Here is a 21672-nt window from a genome sequence, read left to right as displayed (position 1 = left end):
GCAAAAGGAAAACTATAATTAAAATGCTAAATGGATAGGGACTTTGAGAAAGCATCTGTCACACATTATTTTATATTCAAACATGAACTTTGTTAGTATAAACTCAACATAGCGAGTACATGAAAATAACTTTCTAATACAAAACAGGATATGATGAGGGGCACCTGGGTGGCTCATTACATTAAGCATCTGCCTTCGGCTCAGGTCATGATCCCGAGGTCCTAGGATCGAGCCTGGCATTGGGCTCCCTGCTCAGCAGTGAGTCTGCTTCTTCTTCCTCCTCTCCCTCTGTGATCTCACTCTCTCTCAAATAAATAAAATAAAAAAAAAAAAAAGAATTAAGATATTCTATCTGTATTGATAGTTACTGAAGTACTAGTTTGAAAATTGCATTTATATTCAAAACCTAAGTGGCAGCACAGTAAAAATAATTTTAATGTTTGATCTGTAAGCCCTGTGGGGTTTTTTTTTTTTAGTAGAATACAATACTTTTTTTTACAGCAGACTTTATTATGAAGCTGTCTTAGAAATTGCTTGTTTTTCCTGTTTAAATTTAATAGTGCCATTGGTATATTGTCTTCAATTTCAGAAACTTGCAAAATCAAAGATTTTCTGTGTTTGTAACTAGTATTAGTATGTTGGAAGTTTTTCTTATGCTATTAGGTAATCAAGGAAGTTGAGCTTTTAATTATATTTTTGTTCAATTTCGTAAGAAGCACATTTATTACTTTTTGCACATTGATTATTTAAATTAAGCTTTGTCAATCAGATATTTAAATGTGTTGAAAATATTTCATTTAAAAATACCCTACTGGGGAGCCTGGGTGGCTCAGTTGGTTAAGCATCTGCCTTCGGCTCAGGTCATGATCCCAGGGTCCTGGGATTGAGCCCTGCATCAGGCCCTCTGCTCAGCGGGGAGCCTGCTTCTCTCTCTCCCTCTGCCTGCCACTCTGCCTACTTGTGCTCTCTCTGTCAAAAGAATAAATAATATATTTGAAAAAAATTTTTAAAAATACCCTATGATAAAATTTTTCAAATGAAAAAATGAACTTTTGAAGCTCTCATTTTGGTTAGGTTTTATTTAAGTGGGGTATACCACCAATACTTAAATATGTCTACCTGTTACTTCGGAGGGTTTTGTTGATTTTTTAAAGCAGGCTCCATACCCAATGTAGGGCTTGGACTCAGGACCCTGAGATTGAGTCCTTTGCTCTACTAGCCAAGTCAGCCAGGCACCCCACTTCAGAAGTTCTTAAAGATTTCACTTGTGTGGAGTACAGTGAAAGTTATTTTATGTAGGCATTTAGACTTTTTCTGGGAAAAAATTACTGACCTTAACCTGTAAAAAGAAAGAATCTAATTTACAATATTTAGTATCTGCAGAAATTTTGAAGAAATATTTTTCTAGTTAACTAGATGCATCAAAGTAATACTGGACATTTCTGGATGTGTGTGTGTTAGATTATGTCAGTGTTTCCTACAGTATATCTCAAGTTTAAGGGAAATCAGAGAGTATAAAATTTAGATCATTAATCATGGTATAAATTAACATCTTCAACTCCCGAACTAATGAAGGGTCTTAAAATTTCCTAAAATTACGGGAACTCTAAAAAACTCCTGCTTAAAAGGGGCTTAGTTTGTTGGGTCATGCAGCTTAGTTTGTTGGGAAAACTTAGAGTAGAATTTAATTTTCTTGATCTCTAGACACTCATTTCTCCTGTCCCCAAACTTGAACATGAATAGTTGTTTTCTTTAAGCACATAATCACCCTGAAATAGTATAATGTTATTCTCTCTACTTTGAAGTCAGAGACTGAGAAACAGAAGAGTTGAGCTGTTATCCAGGGATACCAAAGATTAGGGACCCCTCCCTTACCTGGCAGCCACTTCTTTGGTAATGGATTCTCCAGTACAGCTGAAAATAAAAAATAATCACTTAAACAGTCTCTGACCAATCAAAAACAGTGCCACAAAGTCCACAGTAAAGTCGTGTACAAAACTTCTCATGGGGAGACCCTCACTCAGAATCTCTGGATTCTTCCTTTAGCATACTATTCCATTTTTGAAAACCTGGTTTCCCAGCTCAATGCAGATTAGAAGCAAAAATTAGAAGGGGATGGGCCGCCTGGGTGGCTCAGTCAGTTAAGCATCTGCCTTGGCCTCAGCTCATGATCCCAGGGTCCTGGGATCAAGCTTTGTGTTGGGCTTCCTGCTCCGAGGGGAGCCTGCTTCTCCCTCTCCCTCCGCCTGCCACTCCCTGTTCTTGGGCTGGCGCGTGTGTGCGTGCGCTCTCTCTCAAATAAATAAATAAATAAATAAATAAATAAATAAATAAATAAAAGAAATCTTTAAAAAAAATTAGAAGGGGATGAGGAGAGAAGCTTTTAAAGACAGGCACATGGCCAACTGTAAGAAGTAACCAATTAAAATGACCACTTAAATTGAGGAAAGAGATTCAAACTTTAAAACAGACATTCCAGGCATGATGGCCTAGGGTCCTGTAGTGTGAAGACAAATAAATTCCCTGCAAATAAATGTCCCTCCAGGGCATTACTATATTAAAATGTAGTGTGATATTTGAGCATAATTACTCTGAGTCAGTAAGAAAGGGAAAATTTTGGGGCACCTGGGTGGCTCAGTCGTTAAGCGTCTGCCTTCGGCTCGGGTCATGATCCCAGGGTCCTGGGATCGAGCCCCACATCGGGCTCCTTGCTCGGCGGGAAGCCTGCTTCTCCCTCTCCCACTCCCCCTGCTTGTGTTCCCTCTCTCGCTGTCTCTCTCTCTGTCAAAAAATAAATAAAATCTTTAAAAAAAAAAAAAAAAGAAAGGGAAAATTTTATATCTTTTGTTTAAGAAGGTATTTTCAAGGGAAAGATTACTGAAATGGCAAGGCTTAGCCTATAATGTATTTACTTACAAGAAGCTTTTGAAATGGAAATTAAAAAATAATTAAAATACTTTCAGAAGTTTGACACTAAAAGAGAAGCTTCATCTCTCTTGAAATTTTATATATAAAACATTTCATTGTTTTATTTCCTAGCAGTGCCAAATCAATTAGGTGTTAATTGTAGTGGTAAAAGGCAGATCAGGATTCAGAGCTTTTGACTTAATCCATCTAGTCCAACCCAAGAAGCAGCACTAATTGCCTTTACTTTGGTGTTCATTCATAGCGCCGATTAGGTAGGATATTTTCATAATCATCATCTTTTAAGACCTTACCCAGAAAGGAGGCAATATTGCAAAGTATTTTAGAGAGTGGACTCTTAGCATCAGACTGCCTGGGGTCTAATTCTGGCCCTACTATTTATTAACAGTGCAATTTAAATGATCTAATCTGACCCAAGCCTCAATTGTTTTGTTGTGTAAAATAGGGAAGGTAATAAAACTACCTCATAGGAAAGTTGTGAGGACAAAAGAAGCTAAAACAAGTCAAGTCTTAGCAAGGTTTTGGTCACATGCTTAATAAATGATGGCCATTGTTTTATTATTATTACAATGCCCCATTAGGAACACTTCCTGTGGGAATACTAAATAATGATTTACTGTTTCTTAGGGTGAAACGAATTGTTCTTTTCTCATCTTGGCACATGATACAAATCATTTTAGCCAACTTCACAAATTACAAATGGGCTTTCACTTTTTATTAGATGCCAATGTTCTATAAATGGTTCAAAAAATGAATCACAAAAGAATTCTGATGTTACAGGCTACCCTGGTAAAGACAATTTTAGGCTTGATTAGCCTAGAAGAAGGTATAGTAGTCTGAAACGTTTTACTGCCTACCAAGACCATAACAACTTCGTAACATTTAAAATATATTTCAAACATGAGTGTCTTTTGTTATTAGTTTTTTGTTTAATGGCATCACAAAACGTAAGCCAGATCCCATTTTAATCACCAGTTCAATATAATCTGACTTTTTTCACATTCCCTTTTGGTAAGTGGGCTGGAGTTTGATAACCTGTAGGGTATCTTTTCTGTGTTCAGAAATTGGTCTCAGGCTCCCCACCGCTGACAAACTGCCAAAGTATCTTGGAGAAACTTGCTGAAGCTCATCATTTTTGAGTTTCGATGAAGCAATTTAATGCTGCTGAAGAAACTCCCACTTACTCTGCGTGCCCCATGGCTCTCACTTAATCCTTACAGAAGTTCTGTGAAGTAGAGTGCTTTTTTTTTTTTTTTTAAAGATTTATTTATTTATTTGAGAGAGTGAGAATGAGAGAGAGTACATGAGAGGGGGGAGGGTCAGAGGGAGAAGCAGGCTCCTCGCTGAGCAGGGAGCCCGATGCGGGACTCGATCCCGGGACTCCAGGATCATGACCTGAGCCGAAGGCAGTTGCTTAACCAACTGAGCCACCCAGGCACCCCGAAGTAGAGTGCTTTTACCCTTTTACAGAGGAGATTGAGGCTTGGAGAAATTAAATGATTTGGTCAAGGTCACATGTAGAGTAAATGGTATAAAGACTATTTAAGCAGGGCCCATATGCTTGAAAGCTCTTGCTCTTTTCACTATGTCCCCATGGCTCTCAAAAGGAAGTAGTAAATTACTCTTTATAGTTTGTACATGGCTATATGTAAAGTCCTGTTAGAATCAATCTGGAATATTTCCATGTGTGTCAACAATTGGCCTGTAATTTAGATCCTGTGAATCAACAGCCAGAAAGTGTTCTTTATGAAATCTGTTACATAATGGATAAATGTGGCTCCCCATTCTGTTTTTTTTTTTCTTTGACAGCTAAAAAAACCTGGTCAGATTTCTCAAAGTGAGGGTCATGGGAAAGGTAGATTTTCTTTTTCTTCCCTTCTTTACCTCATATGGGGCTTAAGTTTTTTTTAATTTTATTTCATCTTGCTGCTAACACCTCTGAGGCAGGTAATTTTTTTTTCCCCCTAATTGGCATTCAGAATATGTGCCACATAGAAATTCAAGTCTCTTCAAGGTGTTTGTTTTTATTTTTGTTTTGATTGCACTTATATTGTTCTAGACATCCTTTGTGTGGAATCTTTTTTTTTTTTTTTTTAAGATTTATTTATTTGCGAGAGAGGGTGCTTGAATGAGCAGGGGGAGGGACAGAGGGAGAAGGAGAGAGGCAGACTTCCCCTGAGGGTGGAACCCAATGCGAGACTTGATTTCACCACCCTGAGATAAAATCAAGAGTCTGAGGCTTAACCTACTGAGCCAACCAAGCACCCCTCTTTTTTCCTTTTTTTAAAAATCGGAATAGCGTTGGCCCTAATTACCTCTGGATAAAGAGGATTTTGTTACATAGCAGTATAGGTTTGCCAGGGAAGTCAAATAATTGGGAATATATTTTTCATTTCTGGAAATTGTCCTTTGTTAACATGAAGTAATATTGTCCAGGTGATACAATTAAATGGTGGGCACTATTTTATATAGCTACTGGGGTTTTTTTGTTTGTTTTGGTTTTTGTTTTAAGATTTACTTATTTTTAGAGAGAGAGAGAGTGCACATGACCTGGAAGGGGAGGGGTGAAGGGAGAGGGAGAGAGAGAATCTTAAGCAGACTCCACGCCCAATGTGAAGCCCTACTGGGGGCTCGATCTCGAACCTGAGATCACGACCTGAGCTGAAGTCAAGAGTTGGAAGCTTAACCGATTGAGCCCCCAGGCACCCCCCTAAAATTTATTTTAAAGAAATTTATCATGGGGGCACCTGGATGGCTCAGTTGTTAAGCGTCTGCCTTTTGCTCGAGTCATGATCCCAGGGTTCTGGGATCGAGCCCCCACATCGGGCTCTCTGCTCGGCGGGAAGCCTACTTCTCCCTCTCCTGCTTCTCCCCCTGCTTGTGTTCCCTCTCTCACTGTGTCTCTGTCTGTCAAATAAATTAAAAAAAAAATCTTAAAAAAAAAAATTTATCATGGAAGAGCACAAAATTTTATTTACAAGGATGCTTATTATAGTATACATCATAAGTATTTGGGAAGACAAAAGGTACATACTCAGATCTCTAGATTGTAGGATTATGGGTCACTTGTATTTTCTTCTCTACTTTTTTATGTTTTCTACACTTTCTATATGCACAGAAGACTTTTCAGTCACAAACTATATAAATGTTTTTTTAAATGTGGGCTTCTCTTTAATGAATGTATAGAAATATTTCCCTTCTTGCTTCCACTATTCAACACCTTCCTTTTATTTCTGTACAGGTCTCCAGGAAAGGTTGGGATTTCAACATTAAAGGTAAGTTGTGTTTTCTGAGAGTTACATTTCTACAAGTTGTGTACACTTCTCATCCATTTTACTATTTTATATAAATCTTCATTTTCTTGCTTTTGCTGTTACTTATTTTTTGCTAAATAATATTGTCCCTGTATCTTACTAGGTGTGATTGGGTACTCTAGAAATAACAAATATTGTGCTATAAGGAAGGGACTGTAAATTTTTTTAGATTTCCACTAATTTGTAATTTTTGGAATAGAAGAATACTATAAAATACATGTGTATGTTAATTGAGAAAATAATACTTGCATGACAAAAATGTGGACTAACCAAAACACTTGCATGGGCACATGCTTTGGTGTCATCCACTCTATATAAAAATCAATCCCAGCCTTAGCTCCAAGTAAAGGAGTTTGGTATTGAGACATTATGCCATGAGAGCTATTTTAAGTCCCAAGAATTTCACCAAACAGAACTATTTGCATCAAATAGAGTATACACGGTGTGTATGTTTGAGTATATCTGTATATAATGTATGTATAATCTCAAACGTGCTGTATTTTTTTTTTTTAGTACCAGTGTTCCTACCTTCTATTTATACACATTGGATACTGATCTCTTTGTTAAATTGTGGTATGTTCTTATGGCATAGTCTACAGCAGTAGGTATGAATGAATTGGTTATATGCAATGACATAGATGAATTTCAGCACCAAAGTGTTGAGTAGGAGAAAAGTCACAGTAAGATACATACAGTAAGATTCCACTTATATTAAGTTCAAAAACATGAAAAATGAAAGAATATGTTGTTTAGAGATAGAAACACAGTAAAACTATAAAGAATAGCAAGGGAATGATAAACACAATATTCAAGGTATCCGTCATCTCTGAGGGAGAAAGAATGTAATGAAAATGGAGAAGGCTATGCAAGAGATTGAAAGCTAATGGTAATGTTCTTTTTCTTAAACTGAGTGCTTAAGAAAGGTTATATCATAATTCTTCATTCCTTGTATTTTATAAAAGTTCTCGTATTTACTCTATTTGATAAAAACAATTTTTAAAAATAATGCATGGACATGGTTAAAATTTGCTCAGTACAAAAAGTAGATGGTTGAAAATGTAGCTTCCCTCTCGTTCCTCATCCTCCACCTCCCAGTCCCCATATCCAGAGACAATTGCTGTTTATGCCTGTAGGTTTTAAAAGCCACTTAGCTCTAAGATATTTATAGGTTATAAGAAAATAGATTTGTGAAATTTATTTTATCTCAGTAATTATAGATTGTGCTTAACTTGAATAAAATTAGATAGAAAATATACATATTTAGTAAATAAACACAAAATTGGATATTGTTCTTTTTTACTTTTTATTTTGAAATAATTACAGATTACAAGAAGCTGCAAACGTAGTACAGAGAACTCCCGTGTCTCCGTCATCCATTTCACTCAGTGGTTATATCTTAATTATAGTACAATATCAAAACCAGAAATTTGACATTGGTACAATATGAGTTTATGGTTTTGCTTCAGTTTATTATATGTATTTGTGTAACTACCACCACAAGATGCAGATCTTTTTCATCACCGCAAAGGTCTCCCTTGTGCTACCCTTTTATAAAGTCACACCCACCCCCTCCCTCACATCATCCCTAACCCCAGGCAGCCACTAAGCTGTTTTCCATTTCTGTAATGTTGTCATTTGAGAATATCCTATAAATGCAGTCATATAGTGTGTGACCTTTTGAGACTGGCCCAAAGGATTGAGATCCAAATTGTTGCATGTATCAATGGTTTATTCCTTTTTATTATTAAATAGTAGTCTATGGTATTCAGACTATGTACTCAGACCATTGAGTGCATATCATGTATAACAGCGTATCTATTGATATTAAGCAATCCGAAGAAAAGTTTGGTATTGTCCTGAGTTTTTATGATTTTACAGTCTCACAGAAGAGGGATGTGTATGAGATATTGGTGTTTGTAGAACAGAATAGACTTTAAGTGCTCCAAGGAGTTTGGAGGAGGAAGGGGGAGATAGAACAACAGGAGAGCGTAGGTACCTGGAATAGCAGAGAAAAGTTTCAGGGAAGAGGTAGAACTTGTGTTGGGCTTTGAAAATTGGGAGAGATCTGCATAGGCAGATAGAAAAAAATCCGGAAAGCATGTATGTTAGGCAATAGTATGAGCTCATTAATATGCAAAGGTATAGAATTTGCTGGGAGCATTGAAAGACTTGTGTGACCTATGTAAATGTTTTAGCAGTGAAATGATGGAAAAGTAAAGTGGGGCCAGATTTCGATGAACCTCGAATGTCAGCTTAAGAACTCTGGGCTTTGGGACACCTGGGTGGCTCAGTCGGTTAAGCTTCCGACACTCGGTTTCTGTTCAGGTCATGATCTTAGGGTCGTGGGATTGAGCCCCACAGGCTCTGCATGGAGTCATCTTGTCCCTCTCTCTCCCCCGCCCCCCACTTTCCTATAAATAAATAAATAAAAGCTTTAAAAAAAAGAACTCTGGGCTTTAAAATTTTGAAGCAAAACATTTTATTTATTTATTTTTAAAGATTTTATTTATTTATTTGTCAGAGCGAAAGAGCAAGAGAGAGCATGCACAAGCAGGGGGAGCGGCAGGCAGAGGAGAGAAGCAGGCTCCCCGCTGAGCAAGGAGCCCGATGTTGGACTCGATCCCAGGACCCCGGGATCATGACCTGAGTTGAAGGCAGATGCTTAACCAACTGAGCCACCCAGGCATCCCATGAAGCAAGACATTTTAAAAGTCAATTTTTATATGTCTTAACAGTTGTGCTCTTCAGAGTTTTTTTGCTGGGGAATTAAGCTAAGTGGTGGAAGGGTGGGAGATAGTTTGGAAGAAAGACTAAGTGCAGAGAGAGCTGTTAAGAGGCAGTTAGAATGTCAAGACTTGAGACTTGGACAAAGGGATTGTGTTGATAGGAATCAATGAACGGACATGACCACTATTTAAAAGTTGTTTCTTGGTGGTTTTTACTTTTCCTCTTCTCAGCAAAAGAGAGTAGGGGTCACATCTCTAAAATGTTTTTTAAAATTTCACTTTTGGGGCACCTGGCTGCTTCAGTCGGAAGAGCATGCGACTCTTATTTGATCTAAGAGTCATGAGTTTGAGCCCCATGTTGGGGGTAGAGATTACCAAAAAATAAAAACAATAAGTAAACTTGAAAAAGTAAATAAGTAAATACATAAAATTTCACTTTAGTCACTGTTAATAGCTTTCCCTTCCTCACTAGTAAAAACTAGAAGTGACCTGAATTTTTTAATAACTGAATTTTTAGCTTTAGTAGCTTTAGTAGATAATAATGAAAATTTCCTAGAGTGTAGATTACTTTTTTTTTTTTTGAAGATTTCATTTATTTATTTGACAGAGAGAGTACAAGCAGGGGGAGCAGCCGAGGGAGAGGGAGAAGCACGCTCTCTGCTGAGCAGGGAGCCGGATGCGGGACTCGATCCGTGGACCCTGGGATCATGACCTGAGCCGAAGGCAGATACTTAACCAACTGAGCCACCCAGGCACCCCAAGTGTAGATTACTTTTGTACAAATTATTTGTGAAAATGATTTTTTTTGTTGGATGTGCTTATTAAAATTAAAAAGCTCAAATTGTAGAACTGAATACTATGAGGAGGGTACAAGCAGCTCTCTAATATCCAACAGAGATGGAGGGAAACAGTGGAGTGAATTGCTAGAAATTGAATGATCCTACCATATCTCTCTTTTTTAAAAAGGTTTTATTTGTTTATTTGAGAGAGAGAGTGCATGAGCAGTGGGGAGAGGGGGAGGAAGAGAGGGGCAGAGGGTGAGGGAGAAGCAGACTCCCCATTGAGCAGGGAGCCCAATGCAGCTCGATCCCAGGACACTGAGATTATGACCTGAGCTGAAGGCAGACGCTGAACTGACTGAGCCACCCAGGCGCCCCCCGCTACCATACCTCTTAAGTGTATTTCTGAGGTTGTGATAGGCATGGGTTAAAGAAATGGCCTGATGGTGGGAAGCTGGGATTTGGTAGGCCCTGTGCTTTAGTAATGCGGCAGCCCATCTCCAAAAGGAGGTAATAAATGAGGAGTGTCTGAAGTCTGAGTTGGTGTTGGTTGTCTGCAGGCACATTCTTGGCTTCCATTGCTTTACCTCCACGGCCTGATCAAGGTGCTAGGGGAAGGACCTGGACCTTAGACATCACTGAGAGAGAATCATAGATGACTATATATGCACTAAATCAGGTTTTACTAAGTAAGAAACCTTCTGATTGGGGCGCCTGGGTGGCTCAGTTGGTTAAAGCAACTGCCTTCGGCTCAGGTCATGATCCTGGAGACCCGGGATCGAGTCCCGCATCGGGCTCCCTGCTCAGCGGGGAGCCTGCTTCTCCCTCTGACCCTCCCCCCTCTCATGTACTCTCTCTCATTCTCGCTCTCTCAAATAAATAAATAAATCTTTAAAAAAAAAGAAAGAAACCTTCTGATTAACTTCTCTAGAGATTAGATCCTCTGGTAGGTGCCATATCGCCCCATTAAGCTTGTGACTTAACCACAGTTTACCTTGTAGAGGTTGATACCTTTCAAAGGTTCAAAGTCCAAGAGAGTTTTGTTAAAGCTAAATAAAATAGAAGCCTAACCACTGCTTCCAGTTTTGATCAGTGTGAGAATGTTAATCTGTGATGGTTGTAAGTACTTAATTCAAACAAATTAAATTGAGGTACAGGAATTATTAGTGTGTATTTTTGCTTAGGTTAATTTCGGGAACATACCCATGGAATTAATATTGTATAGTGCTTCTGATTTTCCTACTAATGAACAGTTATTGGAGGATAATTGAATAAATATAGTTAATTCGTAAGATAGTTGAAGGTGTTTCTCTAATATGCATTAACTGTCCTTAATGACCATCAGCCTTTCAACTATTCTCTGTCCTTCATCTTGTCAAGATTATCTTACTACTGGTTTTGATTAGAGTCCTTTTTCTTTTAGTTTAAAACCAGGATTTGATTAAAGATATATAAACTTAAGATTTGTGTATTTACTGAAGAAAAACCAGAGCCATGCATTATTCAACATTCATTTAGAAATGATTACTTTTGCCTGGCACTCTTGTAGGTGTACTGGGTACATAGTGGTAGATAGAACAAAGCCCTTGCTCTCATGGAGCTTACATTCTAGTGGGGCAGGGAAGAGACAAAAATATAAGCAAGTAAACAGGGTCGTTTCAGATGGAGATAAGTACAATGAAGAAACAGATAATGTGATAGACAGTTAAGCAGGTAAGGCTATTTTAAGGTGGTCAGGGAAGGTTTTTCTAATGTGGTAACACTTGAGCTATCACCCTAAGGATGGTAAAGAACCATCCAGTTAGCCAAAGTGTGGTTGTGGGGTTGTGATGGACAAGGGAGGTGAGAAATATAGAAGATGTCAAAGATGTAGGCCCTCATGGGTTGTGGTAGAGTTTGGATTTTACCTGACACTTAAAATTCCATGAAACAACTTTTCAGCTTGAAGAGATCGGAAGTTCTACAGAAATTTCTCTAGCACATTAAGTCTTCAGTATTATATTGATCTGGAGTAATTTTATCACAGCACCTATCATGATCATATCCTAATATTTGTATAAGTGCTACCTTGATACTTACATACATCGTTATGTGCCTTAGGTTGCTTATCTGTCAAAAGTGGTTATTGTGACCTTCTTTAACTCTGTGACGTGTACCAAAAATTATGAAAAGTTTTTTTTCTCAGTATCATTACTAGCATTCAAATTGTTATACTTCTGTAAACATAATGACAATTTAGGATGGAGGTGAATACTATGTTTACATTTGCAAATGTATAATTGTCTTATTTTACCAGAATTTTTTTTCCAGCAGAAAAGCCGTATCCGTTTCTACCTTCTCTAACCTCCCAAATATATATATATATGTACGTATGTGTATATGAATGTATACGTAGATATATATGTATTTTTGGTGGGTTTAATTTCTTCTGTTACTGTTTGGGGGACTTTAACTTCTGGTGTCTTGATTCCTTTCATCTAAAGCATGTAGCATTTTTAAGACAACTATTCTCTGAATGTGGTTTTCTGCATTATGTACTTTTATATTTATGCATATTTATGGAGCAATACTCTGGGAAAAATAGCAATTCTGATTCAACCCTTTGCTTTAAATCCTTCATCTTTTTAAGCTACAGAGTACTTGGTAGTTTTTATCTTCCTGTACAGTTTTTAATGTTAAAAAGATGAGCACATTTAGAAAATAACCTATTGCTGTAGAAATATAGAAAATTGCTGACTGGTAACCTTATACAAATCACATTGTCCCACTTTGCATAAAATATCTGGGCATCTTTCCTTAGACAAACATCTAAGCCCTTTATGGGCCTTTGCTTTATTAATGCTGTGTTTTCTAATTTGTACCCATCTTAAACAATTTTAAAGAAAAGATTGGTCATCATTTGATCTCTTTTTCTTTTCTTTTTAATATAGGAAACTGAGAATACTGCACACAAAGTTGGAAATGAGTCTCCTGTACAAGAATTGAAACAAGATGTGTCTAAAAAGGTTGGTAAGATATAATGTCAGCATTAGTTTAACAGATGTCATATATATGTTAATCATGTATTTAAAGTGAAAAATTTTCTATATTCTTTTAGTATAGTGCTTTGTACTTGGTGGATGTTCAATAAATGTTCCTTGAATCTTGAGTTTGAGATTGAAGACACATCAAGCTTTTTAGAGGTCATTTCATAAGCAAACTAATCCATAATTGTTCCTTGAAACAGTATTTTGAAAAAAATGTTTTGTAATGTATTTTTATTTTTTATGCTTGTATTTTTATTAGAATAAGCTGTAGCTATTCTTGAAGTTACTACCAAGAGTTAAAGGTATTGAAAAGCTCAGTGCAGCAAATTCTGATGTCTTTAGGAGTTAGAGGTTACAAGAAGTCATTACTCTGATAGTGCCTTTGATACCTTTTAAAAAATTGATGCTTTAAAGCTTCAGAGTTTGGTTTACTAGAAGAGACTGAGCACAAGATAAAAATTTTGACAATGGGTAGTTGACAGTATCAGGATAAAACCCAAGGAGAAAGGATGCTGTGTGTTCATTCAGTTACACTACTTGTGAGTATTTTCTGTGCCCTTGGCCCTGTTCTAGCCAGTGGGTTTCTGGAGACCAGCAACATGACACTTTCTCTATCCCAGAGTTTCTCAATAGTGACACTTTGGGCTAAATAATTTTTTTTGTTGCAGAGGGAAGGAGAGACTTTTCTGTGCATTGTAGGATATTTAGCAGCGTCCCAGGCTTCTACCCACTAGATGTCAATAGATTCCTCCCTACCCGCACCCTATCATGACAACTAAGAATGTCTTACAGACATCACCAAATGTCTGGGGAGGAGTGCTGGGCAAAATCGCCCTCGATAAAGAGCCATTGTTCTACCCTTACAGAATTTATAAATTTAATGGACTCCATATTTTAAGTGTTATTTTATTTTATTTTATTTTATTTTATTAGAGAGGGAGGGAGAAAGAGGGGGGAGGAGCAGAGAGAAGAGAGAGAATCAAGCAGACTCCACGCCAAATGTGGAGCCCCATTCCACAACCCTAAGATCATGATCTGGGCCAAAATCAAGAGTCCGATGCCAAGGGACGCCTGGGTGGCTCAGCTGGTTAAGCGTCTGCCTTCGGCTCAGGTCATGATCCCAGATCGGGTCCCACATCGGGCTCCTTGCTCGGCAGGGAGCCTGCTTCTCCCTCTGCCTGCCACTCCCCCTTCTGTGCTCTCTCTCTCTCCCTCTTTGACAAATAAATAAAATCTTAAAAAAAAAAAGTCCAATGCTGAACCCAGGCGCCCCAATGGACTCTCTCTATATATATGTTTTTAAAAGATTTTATTTATTTATTTGAAAGAAAGAGTGAATGAGTGAGCACCAGCGGGAAGGAGGAGCAGGCAGAGCGAGAAGCAGGTTTCCTGCTGAGCAAGGAGCCCCATGCAGGACTTGATCCCAGGACTCTGGGATCATGACCTGAGCTGAAGGCAAACGCTTAACCGACTGAGCCACCAAGGCACCCCTGGACTCTATATTTTAATATTGATCAACTTTTTTCCCTCAGAAGGAATTTTTGGGGGAGAAACGGTATTGTGTATCAGCATAAATAAGATAACAAAAGTAATACCATTTTTTTTTCTTTTTAAATCAGAAGTTGCCCACAGTTCTACACTGTAACAAACAGCTATCTTAATTTTTCAGCATTCCTTTCTGGGTCTCACCCATATGCATGCATTTTTGTTTTGTTTTGGTTTTCTTTGCCTAATAATAGTGTAGATAGAATTCTATATTTTACTTTTTCCTCTTACCATTATTAGTTTTCATCATATTTCTATACAATTTCAATACTCAGTTTTCATTTGATGTGTCAGTTTCTATCAGGCAAGTATATTACAATGCATCTAGCCATTTTTATTGTTGAAAACTTGAAATGTTTCTATTTTTTCCACTAGAGTTTTTCTTTTCCTTTTTAAGAAATTTTTCTTAGGGTAAGTAATAGTGGCTAAAAATGATTTTTAAGGAGACTTTAGAAACTGAAAAAATAGTAAGCATTATGGAGCAATTGATTGAAGCTTAAGACTAGGTCTCACTTTTTAAATTCTAGTCTTTTCAGTTGATTTAAGTATCACATATGAATGAGATAAAGCCTGTGGGGATATACACTGCTCCAGGCAGGACACAGTCCCTGTCCCCAGGAGCTTATGTTTTAGTAGAGGAAATTAGTTAAACACAAAACTGAGTGTAAAGTGTTCATATACTTACAAACTATTATAAGAACAGAAAGGGAGACTTGACTTACTGCTTGAGGATAGGAAGGGGGAAGACCTCATGGAGGAAGTAACATCTGAGCTGGTTCTTGATGAATGGGTAAGATTTGGACAGGCAAAGATGAGAGTTGAAAGGCATAACCAAAGGCATGGAGAAGAGAGATGTGCAGAATGGTTGCAAATCAGACTAGAGTCCAAAGTTAGGGCCAAACTATGGAAATGCCTCTTATGTCATACTAAAACATCTGGCTTCTATTTTACAGTCACTGGAAAATCAGTGAGTTTTTTGAAGCAGGGAGGCGATGTGAAGCTAACAGTTGCTTTAGCATGTTCATCTCTATGTTGGTCTTGATTCGCACTGTTTTCTTGGTCTTTCCCTGTTTGCTACCTCCTGAAACCCAGAAAAAAAAAAATACAGGGTTAGGTACTATACGTAGGTGCTATGAGGGCATATCAAGAGGGAGAGAATATGGGCCTTGTGTTTCAAAAGCTAATTATCTGCTATGGAGAAAGTATTTATATAGAGCTAGCCCATATACTACTTTGTGTTTATATTATAGTTCATACTGTAGTGAATGGTAAGACTGATAGGAGTTCAGTGAAAGGATAAGGGATTGGGGAAGACTTGTGATTTTTAACCTCATTTTAATCCCTCTTCTGGCATTAGCCTTTCCATTATGCATAGTGATTATTTCAGACCTTTACAGTCACTTCATGCTCACTGTGCCCACATGTATCCTGCTTGCTTTCAGCAGATAACCTTGTTTCTGACTGCACGTAGACATTAGAGACTAAGAAGCCTGTATTTACTCCTTTTCATCTGCTCTCACTTCCCTTACCTGCAAATTTGTTTTCATCTTTTGCCTCTTTTTCAAGTCTGAGAACTTAGTATTATTTTTTTTCCCTGTCCAAAGTAGCATGGTGTAATATACAAAATGCTGGATTTCTGAGAAAAACCTGGATTTCAGTTTTGACTTTGTAGTTTACTAGCTGTGGGACCTTGGACAAAAAAAAATTTTTTTTTTCTTGGACAAAATTCTTAATGCCTTTACCTCAGATTCTTGATTCTGTAGAAGGGAGATAATATAGCTGCCTCAAGGCCTGTGTGATGATTAAATAGAAAATACGTGTACTGGCCTAATTCTTTTCCTCTCCAGAACTTTGTTATCTTACTTTCTATTGGCTCCTTCCCCTCAGCTTGTAAAAATGCTGGATCACTTTCTTGCGGCCTCTTCCATTTATGGCCAAGCTTTTTGAAAACATTGATTGTGCTGGCTGTCTCTATGTTGTCACCTCTTACTCATTCTTAAAACCCACTGGCTTCTGTTATCACTAAGGTTCTCAGTGCCCAGTAACCACTGAGTTGACAAAGTAGGTGGATTCTAGTTAATATTCCTGTGCTAAAAGTGTGATTAAAACTAAGATAAGGGGTGCCTGGGTGGCTCAGTTGGTTAAGCATCTGTTTTCCACTCAGGTGGTCCTGGGATCCAGCCCCATGTTGGGCTCCCTGCTCAGTGGGGAGCCTGCTTCTCCCTCTCCCTCTGCCACTCCCCCCACCCCCCTCCCTCCCGCTTATGCTCTCTCTCTCAGATAAATAAATTAAATCTTTTTTTTTTTTAAGATTTTATTTATTTATTTGACAGAGAGACACACAGCGAGAGAGGGAACACAAGCAGGGGGAGTGGGAGAGGGAGAAGCAGGCTTCCCATGGAGCAGGGAGCCCAATGCGGGGCTCGATCCCAGGACCCAGAGATCACGACCTGAGCCGAAGGCAGACGCTTAACGACTGAGCCACCCAGGCGCCTCAAATAAATTAAATCTTAAAAAAAAAGAGACTAGGCTAAAAATTTGAAGGTTGAGAAAAATCATTATGTGGACTATGCTGGGAAATCAGGGAGGAGTATCCCTGAGCAGCAGTCATGTCCAGTTCAAGTCAGCATGAATTTGTGGTAAGCCTGATCAGGATGGCTGTGTACACGTTCTGTTAACTTTCTGGAGCCAAGGAATTGAGAAAGCAGAAGTCATCCATGGTTGGGCATGGTGGAAAGATAAGTGGACTGGGAGATTTTATGTGGTAATAATGACAGTACTAGGTAGAAAATATCTTTTCTTCTAAATGTTAGTAGAAGATATAGAAACCCCATCTGTATTTTTCAGCTACAGAAAAGAAAGAAAACAGGGAAAAGGCAAGGTGAGCTGAGTGTTTGAACTCCTTTCGCGGTCCTAGCATTTCTCTGAATAGTGGAGTATTAGGTGTAGTTTGTTTAAGAATGTTAATCTCCCTGCATCTGCTGGCTTTTTCTGTTTTAGGCTTGAGTTCAGAACTAAACAATTCGAATTCTTGTGCTAGTTGGTTTTGATTCTCATGGTTACAAAGCAGTAGGTTGTTACTGTAACTAACTTGACATAAGTATGTAAATGAACAATGACATGAAGAGTCTGAATGTGAATTTAGGTCTGAACTTTATTTTACAGGGTTGGTTGAACTTTTATAATTATACATACTAACAGATTCCCTATTATAATGGTTAAGAGTTCAGATTCTGGAACCAAACTCCCAGGATTTTTGCCAACTTACCACTTACTAGCTCTTTGTCCTTGGACAAATCACTTGATCCCTCTGTACCTTTGTTCCTTCATTTGTGTAATGATGATATTAAGAGTGCTGTCTCATATGGTTATTGTAAAGATTAAAAATGTAAAGTGTTAAGACCATTCCCTGGCACATAGTAAGTACTATGTAAATGATTAGCTGTTATGTTCGTGTAAATAGCTTCATTTTTTAAAAACTGCTTTTTAACCTTTCATCAGATTATTGAAAGCATTATTGAGGAGAGTCAGAAAGTACTACAGCTGGAAGATGACTCGTCGGATTCCAAAGGAAAGGGACACTCTGACCAGGCTACTGGCAGTTCTCTTGTAGCTGGAACAGATCTTAGCAATATACCTGGACTGTTAGCCATAGATCAGGTACTACAGGAAGATTCCAAAAAGGCAGAGAGTCAGAATGCAATTGAAGAAACTGAATTAGAATCAAAAAGATGTTTTCCTTCTGATGACACCTATGAGAAGTCAGTAGATGAAATCACTAAGTTAACTGAAATAAGTTCAACTGAGCAGCATAATGTGCCTGAAACTGAAACAGAAGTATTGAACAAAGAAGCCATGGAAGTCAAAGGAAGTGATGTTCTAGAACCTGTGTCCTCAAACTCTTCATCTACTAAAGATTTTGCTGCCATGGAAGAAGTGGCTCCCGCCAAACCCCCAAGACAGCTTACTCCAGAACCTGACATTGTGGCTAGTACAAAGAAGCCTGTTCCAGCACGCCCTCCCCCTCCAACTAATTTCCCACCTCCTAGGCCCCCGCCTCCATCTCGACCTGCTCCACCACCAAGAAAAAAGAAAAGTGAATTGGAGTTTGAGGCCCTTAAAACGCCTGATCTAGACGGCAAGTATTTAATTGAGAAATAACTTTTTGTGGAGAGATTTTGGAGTTGAAACTGACTTTCTGGTTTTGTTTCAGTTTATGCTGTATACAACCACATCGATGACCATGACCAAGTTATAAAAGTTATTTTAGTAATAAAAAGTGAAAATGTTTATATTGGTAGTAAGTTACTGTGTTCGAACATTTTAGTAGACTTCAAACTTTCAAATCTGTTACCATTGGAGACTTAAGATCTGAATTCATGATGTAGATCTCCTCGTGTATAAGTTGTATAGCTTTGAGGAATTGAAATAACTTGTTTGAGCCCTGGTTTCTCCATATGTAAAATGAGAGTAATAAAACCACTTTCTCATGGGATTGTTGTAAGAATCAGACAAAGGTTAAAGCACTTTTCAAGCTCTATATAAGGTCCTATATAAATACTAGTTATTGCCATTATCATCATCATTATTATTATCATCATCGTCATTGCAGTTCCCAAAGAGAATATTACATCTGATACTCTCCTAAGTACGAACATGGCTTCAGAGAATACAGTCAAGGATTCTCAGCCTTCTCTTGACTTGGCAAGTGCTACCAGTGGAGATAAAGTAGTTACTGCCCAGGTGGGTGAATTCATGTTATATTTGATAGAGGCTTTAACAACTTTCTGTAGCTGTCTGGTTTGTTGCTTGTTGAACCTTCTTCTCCAGGCAGAATATTTCCTTGTCCGTAAAACCTGGCCTTCTTATATCCCTTTTTTAGCTCTGCTACTATATAGCTAGGTGATTCTAACAAACTATTTAATATCTAAGTTTCAGATGTCCCATTGATAAAATGAGGGGAAAACCTTCCTTGAAGGTATCTTGGAAGGATGAAATGAGCTAAAGTATGCCAAGTACCTGGCATGCAGTAGGCAATCAAAAAAAAATGAAAGTTGCTACTATTTGTAATATTATTATAATGTTAATAAACATCAACTACAGTCTTCATTTACCTTACCTATGGTGGTCAAAACTGAGGACTTTTATTTACAATTTCCTTTACCTAATCATGAAAAAAACCCTTCATATACTAGGCTATATATCCATATATGAGGCAATAGAAAGCACGTGATAGCATGAATTTTTACCATAGCCCAGTTTCTGGGACTCAAGGCTTACTTACACGGTAGCAGTGGTACGGACAGGTTAGCAGACTGGGAGATAAGGCCCTTCAGGCCTGTCATAGCCTTAGAGCAGAGACTGGCAGTAGTCTGTGTTCTAGAGTCCCTGAGCTAAGAATGGTCTTTACATTTGTAAAGGAGTGTAAGGAGAAGAAGAAAAAAAAAAAGAATATGTGACAGATAATATATGTGAAGCAGAAAGCCTAAAACATTTACTCTCTGGCTCTTTATAGTAAAAGTTTGCCACCCCCTGCCTTCGAGATAAGCACAAGTATATCCCTGATTAATGGCACTCTTCGTGCCGGCACTCTGCTAATAGAGAACTGCTTTTGGGTCACGTTCAAGTAGAACATCTATTTGCTTTCAAGACTAAGACATTATTTCATGGGCAGCAATGGTTTTGATACCTAATGTTTTTCAGCATGCTGGGAATAATAAAGGACTGAAATGGAGTGTTTCATTTAAATTTTCAGTAGGCTCCATTATGTGAATTATGGGATTCTTTAGAACTGTGTGTGGTAATGAATAATTGAGTGTTTATAGCAATTGACTCTGTCTACTTTCTGTTTATAAAATTGTAATTTTAGGAAAATGGAAAAGCACCTGATGGGCAGACCATAGCAGGTGAAGTGATGGGCCCTCAGAGACCTAGATCCAACTCTGGGAGAGAGCTTACTGATGAGGTATAGTTAGATTCTTTTTGTTCTTAACATAAAATATAAAAATCATAATGAGAAGATGAAGAACCTCCCAAGATGAATGGTGGTAATGGTTGCACAGCATTGTGAATGTGCTTAATACCACTGAACTATACAACTAAAAATATTTTACCATGATTAAAAAAATTTAAGTTTATTGCTGTTAAGCAAAAAAAAAATAATGTAGAAGAAAAAATGAAAATTGATGATTTTCTTAGTTTTTAAAAATTTATTTTATTTTTTTTAAGTAAACACTACACCCAATGTGGGGCTCGAACTCACACCCCAAAATCAAGAGTTACATGCTGTACTGACTGAGCCAGCCAGGCATCCCAGATTTGGGGGTTTTTTTGTTTGTTTTTTGGTTTTGTTTGTTTTTTTTTGTTTTTAAAGATTTTTAATTATTTGTTTGTTTATTTATTTGAGAGACAGAGATAGTGACAGAGAACACAAGTGGGGAAGAGAGAGAGAAGCAGGCTCCCCACTGAGCAGGTAGCCCGACTCAGGGCTGGATCCCAGGACCCTGGGATCATGACCTGAGTCAAAGGCAGATGCTTAACTGACTGAGCCACCCGGGCACCCCAGTTTTTGTTTTTTTAATATGTTGGAGTTTGCCACTCTAACTTAAAAGTACCTTTTTATACCATTATGTGGTAGAACAAATGTATTGAAAACAAAGCCCAAACTTAATAGAAGGTGGGCTTAAAAAGAACTTGATGTTATATGTTTTTATACTTGTTAGGTGATGTACAGTATATGCAGACTCAGTGCTTACTTACCATTAAAATTTAGTATACATTGACCAATTTATTCTGAATAAAGTTTTGAAGCAAAATCTTAGTTTTCATGTCTTTTTTTTATTTTTTTTTTTATTTATTTATTTTTTTTATTTATTTATTTGAGAGAGAGAGTGAGAGAGAGAGAGAGAGCACAAGAGGGGGGAGCGGGAGAGGGAGAAGCAGGCTCCCCGCCGAGCAGGGAGCCCGATGCGGGACTCGATCCAGGGACTCCAGGATCATGACCTGAGCCGAAGGCAGTCGCTTAACCAACTGAGCCACCCAGGCGCCCTTTCATGTCTTTTTTTTAAAGATTTTTTTTTTTTTTAAGTAATCTCTACATCCAACATGGTGCTCAAACTGCACCCCAATATCATGAGCCGCATGCTCCACCAACTGAGCCAGCCAGGCAACCCAGTTTTCGTTTCTTTTAAATGATACATTTTAAAAAATTATTGTACTTTGGAAAACAGTATGGCAGTTCCTCAAAACATTAGACATTGAGTTACCATGATCCAGCAATTCTACTCCTGTGTATACACCAAATAGAAATGAAGATATATGTCCACACAAAAAACGTACACAAGTGGGGCGCCAGCCT

General features: G+C 38.0%; 1 protein-coding gene across 3 annotated transcripts in view; it reads left to right on the top strand.

Moving 5' to 3' along the window:
* The window catches only part of WDR44 (WD repeat domain 44), a 77612-nt gene that overhangs the window by 23665 nt on the left and 32275 nt on the right, over positions 1–21672 (top strand). For 2 of the 3 annotated variants that reach the window (XM_021685425.2, XM_044911655.1), the window contains exons 2-6: positions 6167–6200; positions 12675–12749; positions 17817–18453; positions 18928–19058; positions 20185–20280. In XM_021685425.2, the coding sequence (XP_021541100.1) occupies positions 6167–6200; positions 12675–12749; positions 17817–18453; positions 18928–19058; positions 20185–20280 (973 nt within the window). The remainder of the gene's footprint in view (positions 1–6166; positions 6201–12674; positions 12750–17816; positions 18454–18927; positions 19059–20184; positions 20281–21672) is intronic. The other variant, XM_044911656.1, reaches the window with a different exon arrangement.

Source organism: Neomonachus schauinslandi, chromosome X (assembly GCF_002201575.2).
Source record: "Neomonachus schauinslandi chromosome X, ASM220157v2, whole genome shotgun sequence".
Classification (NCBI taxonomy): Eukaryota; Metazoa; Chordata; class Mammalia; order Carnivora; family Phocidae; genus Neomonachus; species Neomonachus schauinslandi.
This window is presented reverse-complemented; position numbering and strand designations above follow the sequence as displayed.